The sequence below is a fragment of the Myotis daubentonii genome, chromosome 15, assembly GCF_963259705.1.
Source record: "Myotis daubentonii chromosome 15, mMyoDau2.1, whole genome shotgun sequence".
In the NCBI taxonomy this organism is placed as follows: Eukaryota; Metazoa; Chordata; class Mammalia; order Chiroptera; family Vespertilionidae; genus Myotis; species Myotis daubentonii.
The window spans coordinates 50,211,968-50,231,047 of NC_081854.1; the positions used below are offsets into that span (position 1 = coordinate 50,211,968).

The 19,080-nt window shown below is 41.0% G+C and overlaps 1 protein-coding gene across 3 annotated transcripts in view; it reads left to right on the forward strand.

Annotated features, from left to right (window-relative positions):
• CDH8 (cadherin 8) overlaps window positions 1–19,080 on the forward strand; it is a 322,908-nt gene that overhangs the window by 174,539 nt on the left and 129,289 nt on the right. For all 3 annotated transcript variants that reach the window (XM_059667865.1, XM_059667868.1, XM_059667866.1), the window contains exons 5-6: window positions 12,443–12,610; window positions 16,726–16,913. In XM_059667865.1, coding sequence (XP_059523848.1) covers window positions 12,443–12,610; window positions 16,726–16,913 — 356 coding nt within the window. The remainder of the gene's footprint in view (window positions 1–12,442; window positions 12,611–16,725; window positions 16,914–19,080) is intronic.

Sequence of the window (19,080 nt, forward strand, 5' to 3'; positions counted from 1 at the left end):
TCTCTCTCTCTCTCTCTCTCCCCCTCTCCCTCTCCCTCTCCCTCTCCCTCTCCCTCTCCCTCTCCCTCTCCCTCTCCCTCTCCCTCTCCCTCTCCCTCTCCCTCTCCCTCTCCCTCTCTTTTCCCTGCGGTAAACATCACTCTCCAAGCTTTACAAATGAAAAAGCTGGGGCCCAGAATTCCGATGAGGTGTGAGCCTAGTTGTTCTGCTTCCTGTAGGTCATAAATTCTTAGAATGTAAGGATGTGAAGTGAACCTCCTTGCCCGTCTCCTCCCCTGTATCCTTAGTACCTGCCACAGGGTTTGATGTACAGTAGGACCTCAGCACACATTGGTGGAATGGCAGATTTATTCCTCGCCAGTTATTTTATGACACGACTTCTTAGTCTGTGCAAAATAGAGCTCAGGGCACTTTGGTCCTCAAAGGGGAGCATGGACTACATGGGTCCAAGCAATTTGGGGGGTGGTTAAATAAAAAGGAGGAAAAACCCCAAACCCCATGATAATAAGGAAGAGTGAGAAGGAGGGGTGAGCACTGTGCCAGTGGAAGGTAGTTGATGGTACATCTCACACAGACACTGGTGAGATTGAGGGCTCTCTCAGCAGCATTGAGAGGTGGCGTGAGGAATGGAGGAGGAGAATTCTCTTTTGAGAGAGAACGTGAAGGAAAGGCGACAAGTCACTCTGCTGGGAAGAAAGACAGCCTGCGGCCCCAAAGCAGAATGTAAGGGGATTTCAAAAGCAGACCTTGAAACGAAGAGGTGGAGGAGGGCATCGGGTGGAAAGGCACAGAAGGGACGGTGAGGAAGTTATCCAGGGGTAGTTGGGAGCTCTGTGCCCCTTGAATTATTGTAGATGCATCAGGATGTTTAAATGCTTCTGATATGTAACTACTCTCAACACCTGAACACTTCCCGCTTTTGTACGCCTCAGTGTTTTATAAGAGTATTTGGCAGATAAGGAAAAAAAGCAGTATAAGCATGGAAATGCTAGAATATTGTTCAAGCCCAGTCTGGTTGCTGATCTCACTTGGAAGGGAACTGAGGCACGTTCTCAGCACATGTCCCTGTGCTTGGTGGCAGCTGCCATCATTAAAGGAAGTCCCTCCCCTTTTCGGCCAAACCCTCTCATTGAAGTGGACGTGCCCTTCTGACCTGGGTTAAAGCAATGGGAAGCACATTCTTGTCCCTCATCTCTGAGCCTTGGGCTGTGCTTTTATGAGTGGGGAGCCTACCCCGCCACACGCAGAAGTGATACAGTGATCATTTGTTGCAATGCTCAATGACCCATGGGGCAAAGGCATGACTTATTTGCCAGAAATTTCTCTAAGAATTTGAGGTTGAAGAGTGAGTTAATTGGGAACATTTTATCAGCAGAGGCAGTCTCTTGGCTAGAGTCTCACTTACTCTCTGCATTTTGTAGATACTTGCAATCAGGGTTAGTGGGTTGGTGGGAATTTGCTGAGTGGCGGGTCCCCGAGTTGGTGTTGCATCTCTGGGTTAGAGATTACTCAAAGAGGAAGGGCAATGACTATCATTTGCGGCTGACATGCAAACCTACCAAGCAGAGTCCTCTGAAGTTAGCGATCCGTGATCAGCGCGAACCTCCAAGGTGTAGGAGAGACAAGTTGATGAAACAGGAAGTGCTAAGATCATTAGGTCTATTACTATCTCAACCATGTTGAAGTTCACAGAATATAAGTCAACTAAGATTACAGAAGTTTATATTCCTTCATTGTTTAGCAGGAACTGTAATTGCTGCTTAACTGGAAGGTTGTGATGTGGAAAGATGAGGTAATAGTGATAATTATAATAGCTACATAGGTGAATACCTACTCCATGCCAACCACTACCCTAAGCACCCTATATGCATATAGACTTTGTCCCTGTATAGGGCCTGGCCTAAAGGAGGTTCTATAAGATATGGAATATTATTATTTTTTATCATAATTGGTCTTCACAATCACCCAGCAATAACGTGGTATCAGTGGCAGTTATAGTCATAGTAATAGTGATCAGCTAATAACATATATATATATATATAATTATTATTATTAACACATGTTAAATAATAACATAATAATATGCATTATCTGTCTTAATCATCTTAAGAACAAAAAAAAACACAAGAAAAATTATGAGGTAAGAACCATCTCTATGAAGCAAAAAAGAAAACAGATGCCCAGAGACATTTAAAAAAAATTGCCCATGTTAATGGTAGCACTTGGAAATGGAAGGGCCAATCAAGCCCAATGTGTGATATCAAACCCCAGGCTGCTGCCCTGCCTGAATGGCTCAGTGGTTGAGCCTCAACCTTTGAACCTGGAGGTCATGGTTCAATTCCCGGTCAGGGCACATGCCTGGGTTGTGGGCTTGATCCCTAGTATGGGGCGTGCAGGAGGCAGCCCATCAATGATTCTCTCTAATCTTTGATGTTTCTATCTCTCTCTCTCTCCCTTCCTCTCTGAAATCAATAAACATATATTTTTAAAAAACACCCAGGCTCCTCAAACTTCGTGGGTTTCGATCCACATGGCATGCTGTGTCTGACTGAGGTGTGGGGCCAGAGTTCCAATGAGGCAAAAGAGGAATCAGCACCACCCAGCATCACCCATTTGGAGATAATATCAATTCACTTCATATTTGAACCTCTGTTATGCTCTGTGAGCAACGCTGCAAGCTGTTTCATATAATGTGAGGTCGGAGGTAGTTGTTAAAAATCTCTGTTGTCCAAATGAGGAGACGAAGGTGCTAAGAGCTGAAAAGACTTGCTTGACTTTATTTAGACTGAGGTCTCCATTCCAGCTCCGTTTCTCAGTGGGCACTGCCAAGCCCCTGCTTTTAGCTTCTCCACGACCCTGCCATGGAGAATGCATCCAGTCTTTAGCGACTTTCACTTTGCTTCTTTAAACCACCCATACTTCTTGTATGTATAATTAGTTATTGGAATTACAGCTTAAGGAAAGAATAGAGCCATCGTATTCTTCACAGAAATAATTCCACTTGATTGAGGCGTCATCAATTGTGAATAGGAATAATTGCAAGGATTTCAATGGAACACGAAATTGGCAGTTTGAGTCGCACCAGTTATTGGCTAGTCATGTGTTGATGCTGGAAAGGGGTGGCCTGTGCAGAATTGCTTAATAGGGGAATCCAGGAGCTGCAGAGGAGACACTCCACACACAAGTCACTACGCCCAGAGTGTAAAGCTATAGACACAGGGCATCATTGCCAATTCACTTACAACTATTTCCTGCGTCATTTCCTGTGGATATGGATCTGAACATGCATGGGAACCATACAGGAGGGGGAGAAAAAAGTTACAGTTATTTAGTGAAAGAGTATACTGCCTCCTGAGACAGAAAATCCACATGCAAATAAGTAATTTGTATACATTGAGATACTGGATGGATCCTCATGGTCTAATTTACAGCTTGCAAGCCTACTGTTTTCTAGCACCAGTTTTCAAACATAAATGGGGAGGGTCCTATAGAGTTACATATATATGAACTCTATAAGTCAAGATTCTATAAGTCAAAGAAAGAAGTCATGTCTGTCAGACTCATGTTAAGATATTGTGATAATATAGGAGGAGATATTGTGATAACGTAGGAGGAAAAATATCTTAGCATGATATGGAGGAGTTTTTGTTTGTTTGGTTGGTTAGTTTTTTGGGGAGTTTTTTGGCCAAAAGGCAGTGGATAATTTCACTAATTTATTTATAACTAAAATTCTAGAGACCCAGATTTGGAATCTTGCGCAGTACAGTCTATGTGACATGGCCTGAGACCTTTCTCATTGCTGGGCCATATTCCAAACCCCTACTAGTCATCTAATAATACAGTTTTGGCTAATTTTACCTCTAAATAGTTGTAGGAGAATGTGAATGTCATATCTGTATATATGCCAAGAGAAATAAATAAAAATGGCACTTGAAAAATGACAAGTAAGACTAAGGCATTATTGGTAAAGTGTGTAGATCAGCCGTGGGCAAACTACGGCCCGCGGGCCGGATCCAGCCCGTTTGAAATGAATAAAATTAAAAAAAAAAAAAAAGACCGTACCCTTTTATGTAATGATGTTTACTTTGAATTTATATTAGTTCACACAAACACTCCATCCATGCTTTTGTTCTGGCCCTCCGGTCCAGTTTAAGAACCCATTGTGGCCCTCGAGTCAAAAAGTTTGCCCACTCCTGGAGATGAAAGCAATTGTTTTTTCATGAATTCACCTTCAATTAATTAAATTCATGAAATGTTACTAGGATACATAGTTCATCAGCATTATCCCCCCCTTTTCTTTAGTAATCCTGAGATTATCTGAAATATTAGAACACTAACCCATGAACATACACCAGGGCACTTAGTAAACAACTCAACTATCAATTATGAAATGGGTAAAATATCTAGAGAAACAAAGAGAACCCCTGGGTTCTTTAATCTGCAAAACATACTCACCTCACTGGCATTCACTGAAGTGTCATGACCTTATGACCTTCCTCTGGCAAACTGGTATGACCTTAAGATGTGACTCATGAGATGGTCTGGAATAGCCCTGGGCATTTTTTGAGCCTTGAAGGTTGCAAGACTTAGGTTCAAATCTTGATCCCCTCCTCCCCACTTGGTGGCTCTGTTATATTATATTTGTATCTAGTTCTTTGGACCCCGTAGACATGACAATTACTGACATTTATCCAGTGTTTGCATACTCTAATACTGAGTCCCCAAAGCAGCTAGGAAAAACTCTATTACCATTTTTTTCTGCCTTTCTTTTCCCTCCTTCATCCCTCCTACCTTCATTCATTTCCTTGGTATTCTTTTATTCTCTCCTACATTGGTTGAGTACCCATTATGTGCCAGAGATTAGGTTTGGTTCTGGGCATCGGAAGATGAATAAGATATGGTTCCTGCCCACAGGACGTTGCTCTCAGGACAGGTTGAAATCATAGAGGACGTGGTGAAATGGAGAAAAGACTTAAAGCTAAATGCCGTGAGTCAGGTCCTAGCAAAGGTGCGTGAAGGTGGAAAGGAAGAAGGTCATTAGTTCTGCCTGGGAGGGCTTCTTTGTCTCTGCAACATCAGAGCGGGACCTGAGAACATGAATGGCGTTCTAAGAGGCCGAGTGAAGGCCCAGGGCGGTCTGGGCTGACTCTCCACAAACTTGTGCAGGCACCACAGTATGAGGAACGTCTGAAGAAAGGTGCATATCTTATTGTGGTGAGCATTGCGTGCACATGCAAACATCAGAACATTTGGTGTACACCTGAAGCTAAGACAATGCTATAAATCCATTAGATCTCCATTTTTTAAAAGCCATGTGTTGTGTAGAATGTTGTGGTAAAAGATCAGCTGGGCACAAATTATGTAGATATTTGGATGCAGATTTTTGTTGTTGCCTGGAAATCACTGTGGAGGCATACCATCTGAAGTTGGTGAGGGATGTTCGTGTCTTGTAGCATCACAGAACATAAACTTTGTTACTAATTTTTATTAAAATAAGTGTATTGTGATTATTATTACATGGAATGAATACCTAAATTGTATTTACATAAATATGTATCAATAGGTATATATTTATAAAATGTAAATACAAAGTTAGGTATAAATATATGTCTGCTGTATGGATATATTTGGAAATATAAATACAAAAATATGTATATATTTATATATCTCTGTGTATGTACCTATATCTATATGTAATAATATCTATATGTGTATAAAGTAATACATTTGGCTTTTTATCTCACATGTAATAATACCAAACTGAAACTCTGGTTTAGCAATTAATAGCATTTTACACAAGAGATTTGTGAGCTTCGGTGAGTTTCAATGGTCTGCCTAAGATCACATGGTGGGTAGCACTCCTACCAAAGTAAGTTCTCATCTATCTAACCCCAGAGCCCTTTTTCTAGCAGGTACGGTCCTATGACTCCGATTAGAGCAGTGGTTCTCAACCTTCTGGCCCTTTAAATACAGTTCCTCATGTTGTGACCCAACCATAACATTATTTTCGTTGCTACTTCATAACTGTAATGTTGCTACTGTTATGAATTGTCATGTAAATATCTGATATGCAGGATGGTCGTAGGCGACCCCTGGGAAAGGGTCGTTCGACCGCCAAAGGGGTCGCGACCCATAGGTTGAGAACCACTGCATTAGAGAGTTCAGGGAAATTTATTGCGGGAAGGAGAGGACCTTCTATTCCTTTACAAAAACACTTCATGCTATCTTTATGTATATTCTTTGCCCAATTTTTATAAGCACATTATAATACAAAACAAATATGGCAAATATTCTTTTTAAATAAAAGTTAGAAATTGTTATCAGCATTTTATGTTGCTACAGACATTTTTAACATAATTATAAAAATAAACATCTCCTTAATAGTGTATACTTTTAATCTATATAATCTTAACCACTAAGTTAATATTAACCTTGTTACAAATTTAAATTGGTTGTCTTTACGAAATATCATACAAAAAGTGAACACACTCTAAAAAGAAGCGAGAAAGGAACATTTTAAATTTTCTTGGAATAACTTTTGATTTTAAAAGTATAAAGTCAAAATATATAAATAACCCTTTGATTACTGATGCATTTAATGAATTAGCTTCCAATTATATTGTTCTGTTTTACAAAAGAACCAGAAATAGATAAGAAATCTAGTTTCTCTGAATAGAGACTCTTTTGTCACCCATCTGTATCTATGTATCTTCCTGTCTGTCTGTCTGTTTTTCGGTCTATCTAGCTGTCTGTCATCAATCATCACCCATCTCGCTAATTCCTAGTTCTAGTCACGAAGAAAGTGAGACGCAGGAGATTTTGTACCCTGTGGAGGCGAGCAGCTTTCTCATACTTCGCTTTCTCCTTTGTGACATATTCGTGCAGGTTGGGCGTGATTGAAGGGATTATACTGAGGCTATTCTTCCATGGTAATGTGAGCATGTGTTGAGACAGCTCTGGGAATATATCCTTCACCCTCATCACTGGCTGCTGTGGCCCAGATCCCACAGTTGCAGAAAGTATGGGTGCCGTCTGTGACCCCCCCTCAAAAAAAGACGTATTGTGAAGTGAGTTTTACAGATAGTAGGATAACAATCGCACATTGAAATAGCAAGTGTTTCGGTGAATGACAAAGCTAGTGGTTTCATGACCAGGATAACGGGCTCAACAAGTTGCATTCAAGAGAGGAGTCGAGCGCAGCATTTCATATCAACTGCAGTCTTTGAGCGGCACAATCTGGGGGGCCCACAAGGGCTGAATTACAGTAATCAGCCTTCACGATGACAAAGGAGTTAATCAGCATCTCCTTGCCGTTCTCGGGCAGCCTCTCAATCTCCTGATAGCACAGAAATTATAAAAAGCAGTCTTCCTGGCGGATACAGAATGCTTCCCAAATGATAACGCCGAAGACAATGGGAAGAGAACACACACACACACACACACACACACACGTTTTAAATTTTTGAGGTGTCTGAGACAGGATTCTAATCAGAAGTACTCTCTGAATGATGAGGCATGAGGAGCAGCTGCTTAGCACAGAGAAGAAGTTAGGCCAGTCTAGGATTTAAATTCTTCCAGTGCCACACCAGAGAAATCTCCATTTGATTGAACAAATATAAGGCCATGCCTTTTAAGTACAGGAGAATGAAGCACCAGAAATATATGAGGAAATTATTTTCTCCAAATGCAGATCTTCTATCAGTGACCTATCGTCTATCTATATCTATCTGTCTATCTATTTATCTATCTATCATCTATCATCTACCATCTGTATCTATGTATATATCTATCATATCTATCTATATCTGTCTATCATCTACCAACTATATCTATGTATGTATCTATCTACCATCTATCTATCTATCATATCTATCTATCTATCTATCTATCTATCTATCTATCTATCTATCTATCTATCTATCATCTACCATCTGTATCTATATATGTATCTATCTACCATCTATCTATCATATCTATCTATCTATCCATCTATCTATCTATCATCTATCTATCATCAGACATCACCCATCAATCTAATTAAAAGCTATAGTCACAGTCAGACTGACTGTTCACTGTAGGGTAGTGAATGCCAGTTTCAGAGCAAGATGGTCCCCCTTCCCTGTTTTAATCCTCCTACCAGGGTTCATCTCGATCCCCAGACCTTCCCTTTCCTGCTCCCCTGTGCCAGTTTCCATACCTGCATTGAATTGAATTCATGGAGGATGGACTGTTTTCATTAATTGATTTTTCTGATTAGATTTTCAAAATGAAGTTCCAGGGAAAAACTTCTAAAATGTATTTGTTTACATTTCTTTTCTGAATTGAATCTGCGTTTAATGTTATTGAGAGTCCAGCGGGACCTGCTCATCCTCCTGAACACCAATTGTGTTTGTTTGTTTTTCCTTCTCAACACATTAGTGCCTCTGTTTTCAAGGAAAAGGTGGGTCCCCAGGATGTTCTGTGACTTACTCAAGGGGGACTAGTGAAGAGGGACTAAGTCTAAACCCCGTGTTGGAAAGTTACAAAAGCCAGAGATACCAGGGGTGATATTTTTCATCGGATCAACTCCAAGTTGTAATCCTGAAATTTCCATTGGACAAAAATAAGTTGATTTTATTTTTTGTGAGGTTATTTAGCAAATATCTACATCAAGGAGTTTTATTAACTGTCCCAGCAGAAAGAATGTTGTCACGCTGAGTGCCATAAATTGAGCACCTGAATCTGTTGCCGAGTTGGTGTCATGGGAGTTTCAACATCACGTTTAAGTTTATGAACACATTTCTGAGCATTGAGAACGTGTGACCATAAGCATGTGGGAGACATAGGCATGTGAGGTTGAGCATGACGGTGACAGAAGGAGACACAATTCATATTTCGGGCAATGGGAAGCTATTTAAAATTAACACCATCACGCCCTGGACAGGGTAGCTCTGTTGTTAGAGCATTGTTTTGATATGCCAAGGTTGCCGATTCAATCCCTGGCCATGGTAGATAAAAGAATCAATCGATGAATGTATAAATATGTGGAACAACAAACCAATGTGTGGCTCTCTCTCAAACCAATAAATGAAAAAATATAAAATTAGCACCATCGCAAGGTGTTTTAAATTTGTTTATACCGGTGAAAAGAGTATAGAGGGAGTTCCTGTCTACCTTTTAAAAATCAAAGTTGAAAATGGATAAAAATGCTTCTTAATTGAACATTTTAGCAAATTTGGGGTGGGATATTCATGGGTCAAATTTTTTATTTCTCAAATCTGAGAGGAAAAACAGCCTGATCACACAGAGTATTTTCTGCTCTGTGTTGGCTGGTATGTAATACCAAACAACATATATATGTATGTATGTATACACTTGGAAGTTCTCTCACCCACAGAAGACATAGCCTGAGCCTTCTAGGGCTTGGGGTAATATCGGAACCAAAGCAAATGATTTAGGGAGAAGCAGAAGGATGTGTTCAGGCAGTTTTAAAATTTCTATTTTAGGAGCTTATCAATATCTTGCAATATTTATGCAAGTGGATTGATTTGCCTTTTGAATAGGAATTTCAAAAAAAGTGAACACGTCCCAACCCAATGGAGAACAAATAGGAGAGCAAAGGGCACTTGTGTGTTTTTCCTCTCCTGCCTTTACAGCCACCAAGCAGCAGAAATATGTTCCAGAAATTCAGCCTTGGGTTTTCTAATGAGTTACTGCTACTTGTGAGATTGAGACTAGAGCCAAGGGGCGGGGCGGGGGGGGGGGGCGCGGGGGCTTAGAGCAAGCGCTGTTTATTATAGTTTGTATTAAAGCCAATTATATGTGCCTCATGCCCTGACAAAACCTTGGAGAGGCTCCTGCTTGCCTTAGAAACCAGGAAAACTCCTCCAGATGTTGCAGAAGAAAAGAGGAGGTGTGAAGTCTCCCAGATGTGCAGCTTCCCAGCGGGGTCCTGTTGAGCAACTAATCTAAGTGAATAGGTATTATTCTCAGTTTCACAGATAAGGAGCGATCCTTGGGGCAGCCACGCTATTCATTGACATGCATTTTACCTGTAGATGTCTGTGTAACAATGGCATGTCTGGGACAGCCGTATGCTACTCATTGACATACGTTTTACCAGTACATGGCTGTGTAACAATGGCATGCTGGAACCACGTTTGACACTTAGGTAAGGAACAGGTATTCTAACCATATCTTAGAAGATTCTGGCAGGAATGGAGTCATTGAGGAGAGTTCAGCAAAGGAACTATTGACCATGGAATGGCCAGGTTAAGAGAGACAATCAAGGGATAGTGATCTAAGTCTGAGTAATGGCTGTATTTCTTTTTTTCCTTTTCTTCCTGTTTTGGTTTATAACCTTGCAAGTGTGATGTATTGATTTATAGTATGGTATGATCAAATCCTGAGACAAACGATTGTAATGAAAGATATTGTTATGTTACCATCAGTGTTTTCAAATAAGCATAGATATCCAAGTGAGTGCTCCCCGGATGGGAGGCTTTGATATGAAAGTTATGTCAAGGTCAAATAAAGTACATAAGAACTCAGCTCTTCCCCGAGCCTGCCCACTGCCTGGGTGGATTAGATTTCCCAGGATACTCTTGGGCCCCACCAGCTACTCAAATGATGCAGGTACTTGAACTTCTCACAAACCTTTTATAGACAGATGATTTAATTAGACTATAGGAGTTAAAAAAAACAACAGCAACAAACAAAACAAAACAGAATTACAACTTCAGGAGTGTCAGAGTGTGGCTCATCCTCAGTTTGAACTGAACATCTATGATATCCCTGGGTTAGAAGTAAGGGGGAATTATCTTTAATCTGAAGTTTTCTTTCATTTGGGCCAGAGATACAACACACATCCATTCAATAGGAATATACTAATATACTAGGCTAGTCATGATCATTTTTCTTATGGGGTTTTAGCAAGATGGGGAGGGGCATCCTATGATATAGACTTAAGTAAAAATTCAGGGCACAGAAAAAAAATATAATATTCTTATAAGATAGATGACTATTCTTTGAAATGGAAATAACTGCAATATCCATTAATATGGACTAAGTTACTCATAGTTACTCATAAATGAACAAGGATGCACCTAAAAGAAGTAATAAGTTGGACCTCTATGTGCTAACAAGAAAATATCTCAGCCTGGCCAGCGTGGCTCAGTGGTTGAGCATTGACCTATGAACCAGAAGGTCATGATTCGATTCCTGGTCAGGCACATGCCTGGATTGTTGGCTTGATCCCCATTGTGAGACATGCAGGAGGCAGCTGATCAATGAATCTCTCTCATCATTGATGTTCTGTCTCGCTCTCCTTCTTCCTTCCTCTCTGAAATCAATAAAAATATATTTAAAAGAAGATAGCTCAAAGACATCCATTGTGTGAATAAATACCTATATCATGATCATATTTGTGGTTAAATGTTTATATACATATGCACATTTGTATGCATTTTCAAGTAATGGCTTTAGAATTATACACATATATTAGCAATACTTATCTATGAAAAGAATTATAAGGGTCGAGAGAGGACTAAATACGGATTTTTAAAATAAGTTCAGGACCTATGCAAATTTTGAATCTTTAACAAGAAAATTAAATTATTAGTACAACTGACAAAGAGGCAGATAGGTAAAACCCTGAAAATAAATCAGAAGAAAAAACACTGACATTTTTAGCACTCATGATTTTAGGTTATTCCATATGATTTTATGTTTTACCCTGTTTTCTTTTTTCATGATCTTTCTGTTTTTCTTAAGTGTTGTTCTTTAACAATAGAGAAGGTGTAAGTAAACAATTAAAGTATAAATGTACTTGAACACATTGTACCTTGGGATTTAGACACTCGCCTATATGAATTCTGATTGGTATCTAATTCATCTGAGTTGATTCCAAAAATGCATTTACTTTTTTCTTCTCAAATGTATTTGTGAGCGTCAGAATAATTTATCTTTGACCTCAGAGCCTTCGAGCTATTTGTGTATTTACTCCTCCTGTAGGGGACTTGGAGCCTGTGATAAATTGTAGAATTCTTTTACTTCCAGGGTTTCCCTGGGTAGATGAGGCTGTGTTATGATTTATACTTTAATTTGGGAGGCAAGAGTAAGCCATTCAGTTTACTTTGGAATGTATATTTTTGCAAGTTTTTAAAAAGACGTGATAAAATGGATTTTTGCAAGTTATCTACTGCTGTCTATGATTCTAATCTTCCTTAGTGTTGGCATCACAAACACACACCAGTGAAATGTCAAAAGCAAACTGAAAATTGTGTGAGCGGGGACTTGTATGTGTTTATGTATGTGTGGGGTGTGTGTGTGTGTGCGTGTGTGTGTGTGTGTGTGTGTGTGTGTGTGTCTGAGAGAGAGAGAGATAGAGAGAGAGGGATTCACACATTTACTTTTGAATGAGCTGTCTGCCTGAAAGTCATTCTCCCATTTCTCTCTCCATCAGCAATTATAAAAACTGCCCTTCCCAACATGGACAGAGAAGCCAAAGAGGAGTACCTGGTCGTCATCCAAGCCAAAGACATGGGTGGCCACTCTGGGGGCCTGTCCGGGACCACGACACTGACAGTGACTCTTACTGATGTTAATGACAATCCTCCAAAATTTGCCCAGAGTAAGTGAGTTTCCTGCACTGGATGAGAATCTAAGTGTGATGTTGGCATTCGAATTTATGTTATATGTTTCATTATTTATACTTATATTATAATTAATGTATATTATAATTATATTATAAAATTCAAATGTATATTATAAATATCCAGAGAGCACATTGCCATCATTTACTGTGGATTATATACAAGGTAGGGCAATTCACATATATACACAAAGCAAGCAACCCTCTTGTCATTTGGTATTAAATGCACCCTCATCTTACAAAGTTTAAATCAATTGAAATAATTTCCAAATATTAAGTATGTAGTTAAGTAGTGGAGCTGAAACTGCAAGATGTGAGCGTATTTCTCTATTCCAGGGTTCCTTCCATTAAGAAATTTTGAGAGAGTGATTAAATGCACCTCAGATATTGTTCTATCAATAGTCCTACTTGTCATATAAAATAAACCAAATCTTTAGCATCGGAGGTGGGAAAGGCATATACATTTGCTGCAAAATATATACTTTTCCTCAGCTTGCGGGAACATCAGTGATCACTGAGTCAACTCTTCCCTGCTAAGGACATGGTCGGCCTCAGAAACCTCTCCACGTCCTTCTAGGCAACCACCTTCAATGAATCACGGAGACTGTCATCATTTGCCAACGTTCTTGTACTCTCATCGAACCCCTTTTCTTTTGAGTATTTGTCAAAGTAACCTGACCTAGAGAGATGATTGGGGAAGGTCTTTCTGACATGGAGACTCTTGAGTTGAGGTATGAATGATGATTAGGAACTAGCTGAGACAAGGTAAAAACAAGAGATTGGGGGATGGGCATTGCACCTAGAGGCAAAGGCTGTCCAAACAACCTGTAGAAGAAGGGTGTAGGGCCCTGGATAGGAATGGATAGAATTTCACGGCAGGGGAAGCACAGAAGCTGGAGAGTAAGGTTAGGCAAGAGTTAGACGTGTTGGATTTGGAGTCCATTCTAAGTACCATGACTTTTATCCTAACATCACTAAAAAGCATTAAAAGATTTAAAGTTGAACCCAGCCAGTGTGGCCCAGTGGTTGAGCAGTGACCCTTGAACCAGTCAGTCATGGTTTGATTCCTGGTCAGGGCACATGCCCAGGTTGTGGCCTTGATTTCCAGTAGGCGGTGTGCAGGAGGCAGCTGATCATTGATTCTCTCTATCAATGTTTCTCTCTCTCCCTTTCCCTTCCTCTCTGAAATCAATAAAAATATATGTTTAAAAAAATTAAGTTAAAAAAATGAGAGAAAAGATTTCAAGTGGTGGCTTGAGTAATAGGATTTGATTTCAGGGAGAGAAAAGGAAAGCTGACCTTTGCCCACTGTCTTCCCCACAATGCAGCCAGTTAACAGGTGGTTGTAGTCATGCATGTCAAAAGTGATGGTAGCCTTGGCCAGCCAGGTTGGTGTCAGTGGAAGTGGAGAAGAGTGCAGAGTTGCCATAGATATTTGAGAAGTTATGATAACAAAATTCTAAGAGGAGGTGAATTTAGTTGAGGAGGTGAATTATCATATTTCTGACACGAAAGACTATTCGATGCATACTGGTACATTTTGCTGGGATAGGAAATACCATAGGAGAACCAGTTTTTGAAGAAAGAGAGGACAGAGAGAAAGACGGGGAGAGAGACAGAGGTGGGATTGAAAACAACACAGTTGAGGCACCTTTGAGGATGTATCTTCAGAAATCCCAAGGTCAAAAGAACATTGAAGATGCATTTTCACTGAGAAATGGCACATCTGGCCATTCATAAATCAGACAACAAGGCAACCCCCTCTCACAACATTATTGGAATGGAGAAACACCATTTCTCCCATCCTTCCCCCAACCTCCTCTTTCGTTTTCTTTCTTTTTTAAAAAATATATTTTTTATTAATTGAGATATTACATATGTGTTCTTATCCCCACGTTACCCCCTATCCCCCCGCTCATGCCCTCACCCCCCTGTTGTCCATGTCCATTGGTCAGGCCTATACGCTTGCATATAAGTCCTTTGGTTGATCTCTCCCCCTTACCCCCACCCTCCCCTACTTGCCCTCCAAGGCCCGACAGTCCAATCAATGCCTCTCCGTCTCTGGATCAGTCCTTGTTCATCAGTTTATGTTGTTCATTATATTCCACAAATGAATGAGATCATGTGGTATTTATCCTTCTCTGACTGGCTTATTTCACTTAGCATAATGTTTCAGTTGCCATTAGAGTTAATGCTCTAAGATGCAACTCTTCTTCCTTGCAAAAAGGATTGTTTCACTTCAGCGGTGGCAGATGAGTTTCAGAAGTGTTAATAACTTTCTTAGAGGTAATAACCATTAAACATGAGCACACTGCTGGAGATGATGGGAGTGCATAGACTAGAGATGGCTGAAGAATTGTTCCATTTGCTTGGTTTCCCAAGGCTCTCTGCCTCAGAACAGGCAGCGAGGTTGAGGTCCCTTGCTGCCTTATTTACTTAATAACTATTCCTGAATGGCGCATCTCAAACCTTACCTGGAATAAGAAGTCTGAAGGAAATGGAATCATTGCACCAATTATGAGAGAATCGGGAAACTTATGCTCAACATGATGATTTTTAGTGCATGCCTTATGGCAAAGCTATTAGGACAACATTCTGCTCCCCAGTCCCATCATTTCATGATTCTAAGGGACATCTTCCTGTCGTCATTAAATAAAAGTGTGTTCGTGCTACAAGAAAACCTTACCCATCATCTCATCTGAACTAATCCTGTTACAGTGGGTAAAATGAGCCCGAGTTTATCCCAGGGAGCCAGTGATCGCGTTCAAACCACAATTAGGTAATGTTCTCCAGATGTAATTTTTCCTTTTGGGTTTAGAGTTCATTGAGTGTTTATTCTCCCCTGGTTTTTGTTGCAGTGGGACTAAAACTTCCTGGTTGTCTGGGTTTGGATTCCCCAGAAACAGGCACTGAGACAAGAATTGGATTATAAGTAGTTTATCTTGAAGAGGATGCCAAGAAATGCCAGGAGGGAAGTGAGGATGTGTGTGAGAAAGACAGGGAGCCAAGATGCACATTATCAAGCCAGCTACCACTGTGGGTGACTGGAGCTGATCCCACTGGGGAAACTCTGGAACACTGTAAATTAAATAAACAAGCAAAAGGGAAAAAAAAAAAGGGAGAAGTGTTAGCCTACCAGGGAAGGGAGGAAGCTGGGCTAGGAACTCTTGTGAGTGTTTGAGGGCTGCTTCCGTGGGGCATTCATTCTCTCCAGTTCTGGTCTGACAGGCATGGGCCAAAGTGAATTCTGAAAGGCAGAGAAAACCCTCAGGCAAATAAACGCAGGAGTCGGCCATGAAATGTAGGGCACACATGCACTGAAGTGGTAATAGCCAGGGGTTACGTTTCCAAAAGTTTCCCCTCCGCCAAAGAGAAGGAGTTAACATGAAGGCAACAGCTAAAGCGACTGGAATTAAGATGCCGCTAATTAGCCATGTTTTACGGCCCCCACCGGAGAAGGAACCCGCACTGTAATTGCCTTTTGCCTAGAGAGTCTGGAAAGTAGGATTGCTGGTGTTCAGAGCCACGAGGAAGGACTTTGGTAGCAGGAGGAGTGTTTCATGTGTCAGAACAGCTTGCTGCAGGGCACAGCAGAAGTTTAGTAATTGGGTTTTATCAAAAATGGTCTCCGAGTCTGTAAATACAGAGGCCGCTTCAAAAGTGACTTTCTCTGTGTTGCACATTGCATCTTCCTGTGCTGAAATTAGCTTCCTGTTTTATGTTGGGCAACAACGAAGAGCCCCACGGGCAGCCAATGTGATTGTACAGTCCATTGGAAAGAACATTCACACAGATTCACTAATATCCTGCTATAACTCTGCTCCAACTACACACTTGGTACACATGTGATAGGATCAATTCCATCTCTGAGAAGAGTCTCAAAAAGAGCTCACTACTTCTGGGAACTCTGTCTCTGACTCATTTAAAATATTGTGCATTCCACAACAAAAATTAATTTTTTTAAAATCTTTTCCACATTGTAGTGGTAGCATTTACAGGAGTGCCCAGAACAAAGGAGATGCCCAATACATGCTTGCTAAATGAATGAATGAATGGAATTTGCATGATGCTCAGTGTTTCTCCTCTTTTCTAAGGTCTGTATCACTTCTCAGTACCTGAAGATGTGGTTCTTGGCACTGCCATAGGCAGGGTAAAGGCCAATGATCAGGATATTGGTGAAAATGCGCAGTCATCGTATGACATCATTGATGGGGATGGAACAGCACTCTTTGAAATCACCTCTGATGCCCAGGCCCAGGATGGCATCATAAGACTAAGAAAGGTAAGCTAAGGAAGATTTTGTTCACATTCAAAATACCTCTTGGAAACTTGAGTTTTTGGGGTTTGCGGGAGTCGGGTGGACTTCCTGGTGAAGTCTTAGAGCTGATAGAGGTGTCTCTTCTTTAGCTGCAAAAAAAAGTGGAGCTAATTTTGCACCTCATACCTCTTGGCCCCACTTTGCATATCAGCTAAAGCTCTAGGAAAGAGTTACCATGGTGATGCTAGCCACCAGTCTCACCTTATCTCTCCTATCTACATCACACTGCCTTTTCCAAAACTGCAGGCATTTGTAGGGAACTAAACACTTGAAAGGCAACCCAACACTTGAAAGGCAACCCTCAAGCAATGAGGGATGCGGATAGGGGGACAGCTCCTATTCTCTGAAGAAATTATTTGGAGGCCTATTATCTATGGTTCCGAAGAGGATTTCCAGTGGGAAGAGGACTCACTTGCCCACAGAGGTGGCAAGTTCAATGGCTTTTAATCTTTCTCTATATTAATTCTCCCCATGTCTGCCCTCATGCTTCCTGGTATGTCTCCACAAATCACACTGAAGTCTTTCTTTTTAATACATTTTTATTGTTTTCAGAGAGGAAGGGAAAGGGAGAGAGATAGAAACATCAACAATGAGAGAGAATCATTGATTGGCTGCCTCCTGCACATCCCTGGATGGTGGTTCGAGCCCACAACCCGGGCATGTGCCCTGATCAGGGATCAAACCATGACCTCTTGGTGCATAGGTCAATGCTCAACCACTAAGCCACACCAGCCAGGCTCATCATGGGTATTTAGATGAATGTTGTCCTTTATATCTCTGTCATAAAGTAATCCAAATTAATCTATAATAATAAAAGTGTATTATGCTAATTAGACCAGACAGCTGAACAGCCTTCCAGACGTCATTCCTGACATCCTTCCAGATGAATCCGCAGTGGCGGGGGTGGAGGCAGAGGCAGTTAGGGGTGATTAGGCAGCCAGGCGAGCATTTAGGGGCAATCAGCCAGGGAGGCAGAGTGATTAGGGGCAATTAGGCATACAGGCAAGCAGTTAGGGGAGATGAGGTAGGCAGGCAGAGTGGTTAGGGGCGATCAGGCAGGCAGGTAGGCAGGCAGAGGGGTTAGAGGCGATCAGGCAGGCAGGTAGGCAGGCCATTGGTTAGGAGCCAGGGAATTGCGAGAAGGATGTCAGTTTGTGGATTGGGCTTAAACCGGCAGTCGGACATCCTCGAGGGGTTCCAGATGGCAAGAAGGCACAGGCCGGGCTGAGGGGACCCCCCCCCCTTCCCGTGCATTAATTTCGTGCACCAGGCTGCTAGTTTTTAAAAAGTTTTGCTTGGAAAAAAAAAAAAGTTTTGCTTGTTCATGAATAAGAAGATAGATGGTGAACCACACCATTGGGAGCCCATCATTTCCCCCTCTGTCCTGATCAGTATTACACTGAAATAGCTCCAAATGTACTCTGTAATTCTATGTTATGTTGCACAGGGATCTGCCATCCACTGATCATGCTCTTAAAATCCCCCGTTGAAGAGACAGTGGCAGTGGGAACCTGGCATGTTCTGGACTCACCTTTGTATACAAAATACATTTTAAGATCAATTTTGAGAAAAATGGTGCATTTATTTCAACTCTCTGTTGAGCAACCCTACCTTTATACATGGCTTGAGCACAGGATTAAGCATTGCAAAGTATTTAAAAATGGAGTACAGTATAATTATGCTTGAGTCAATTATTGAATAACCCAAAGCCACATTTTCCTTGGCTAATGATTCCTAATGTCATTTTTATTGTTATTACTAACTGCTATCCGTTGTTGCCATAAGGTGCTTTTATAAGCTGAAGCAATTAGCCATTGGCTGTATTTTTATTCACAATTATTCATAAACTTAGAAGCATATACTACACATTTTAACACCAAGAAAACACATGTATTTTACTCTAGAGAGCATTGTGCAGGGGGTCATATTTCCACGATTCATGGGACCTCTTTTTTGTCTGATAAAACCCTAAGGACACCAGGATTGTGGGGGACATTGTCACTATGTTGAGCTGAGAATGAAACCGAACTTAATCTGTCACACTTACCAGTGTTTCTGAAGAACTTGAAATTGCATACGTGTTACAGTAGGGATGGTTGCCAAATCGCTGATGTTGAATCATCTACTCACA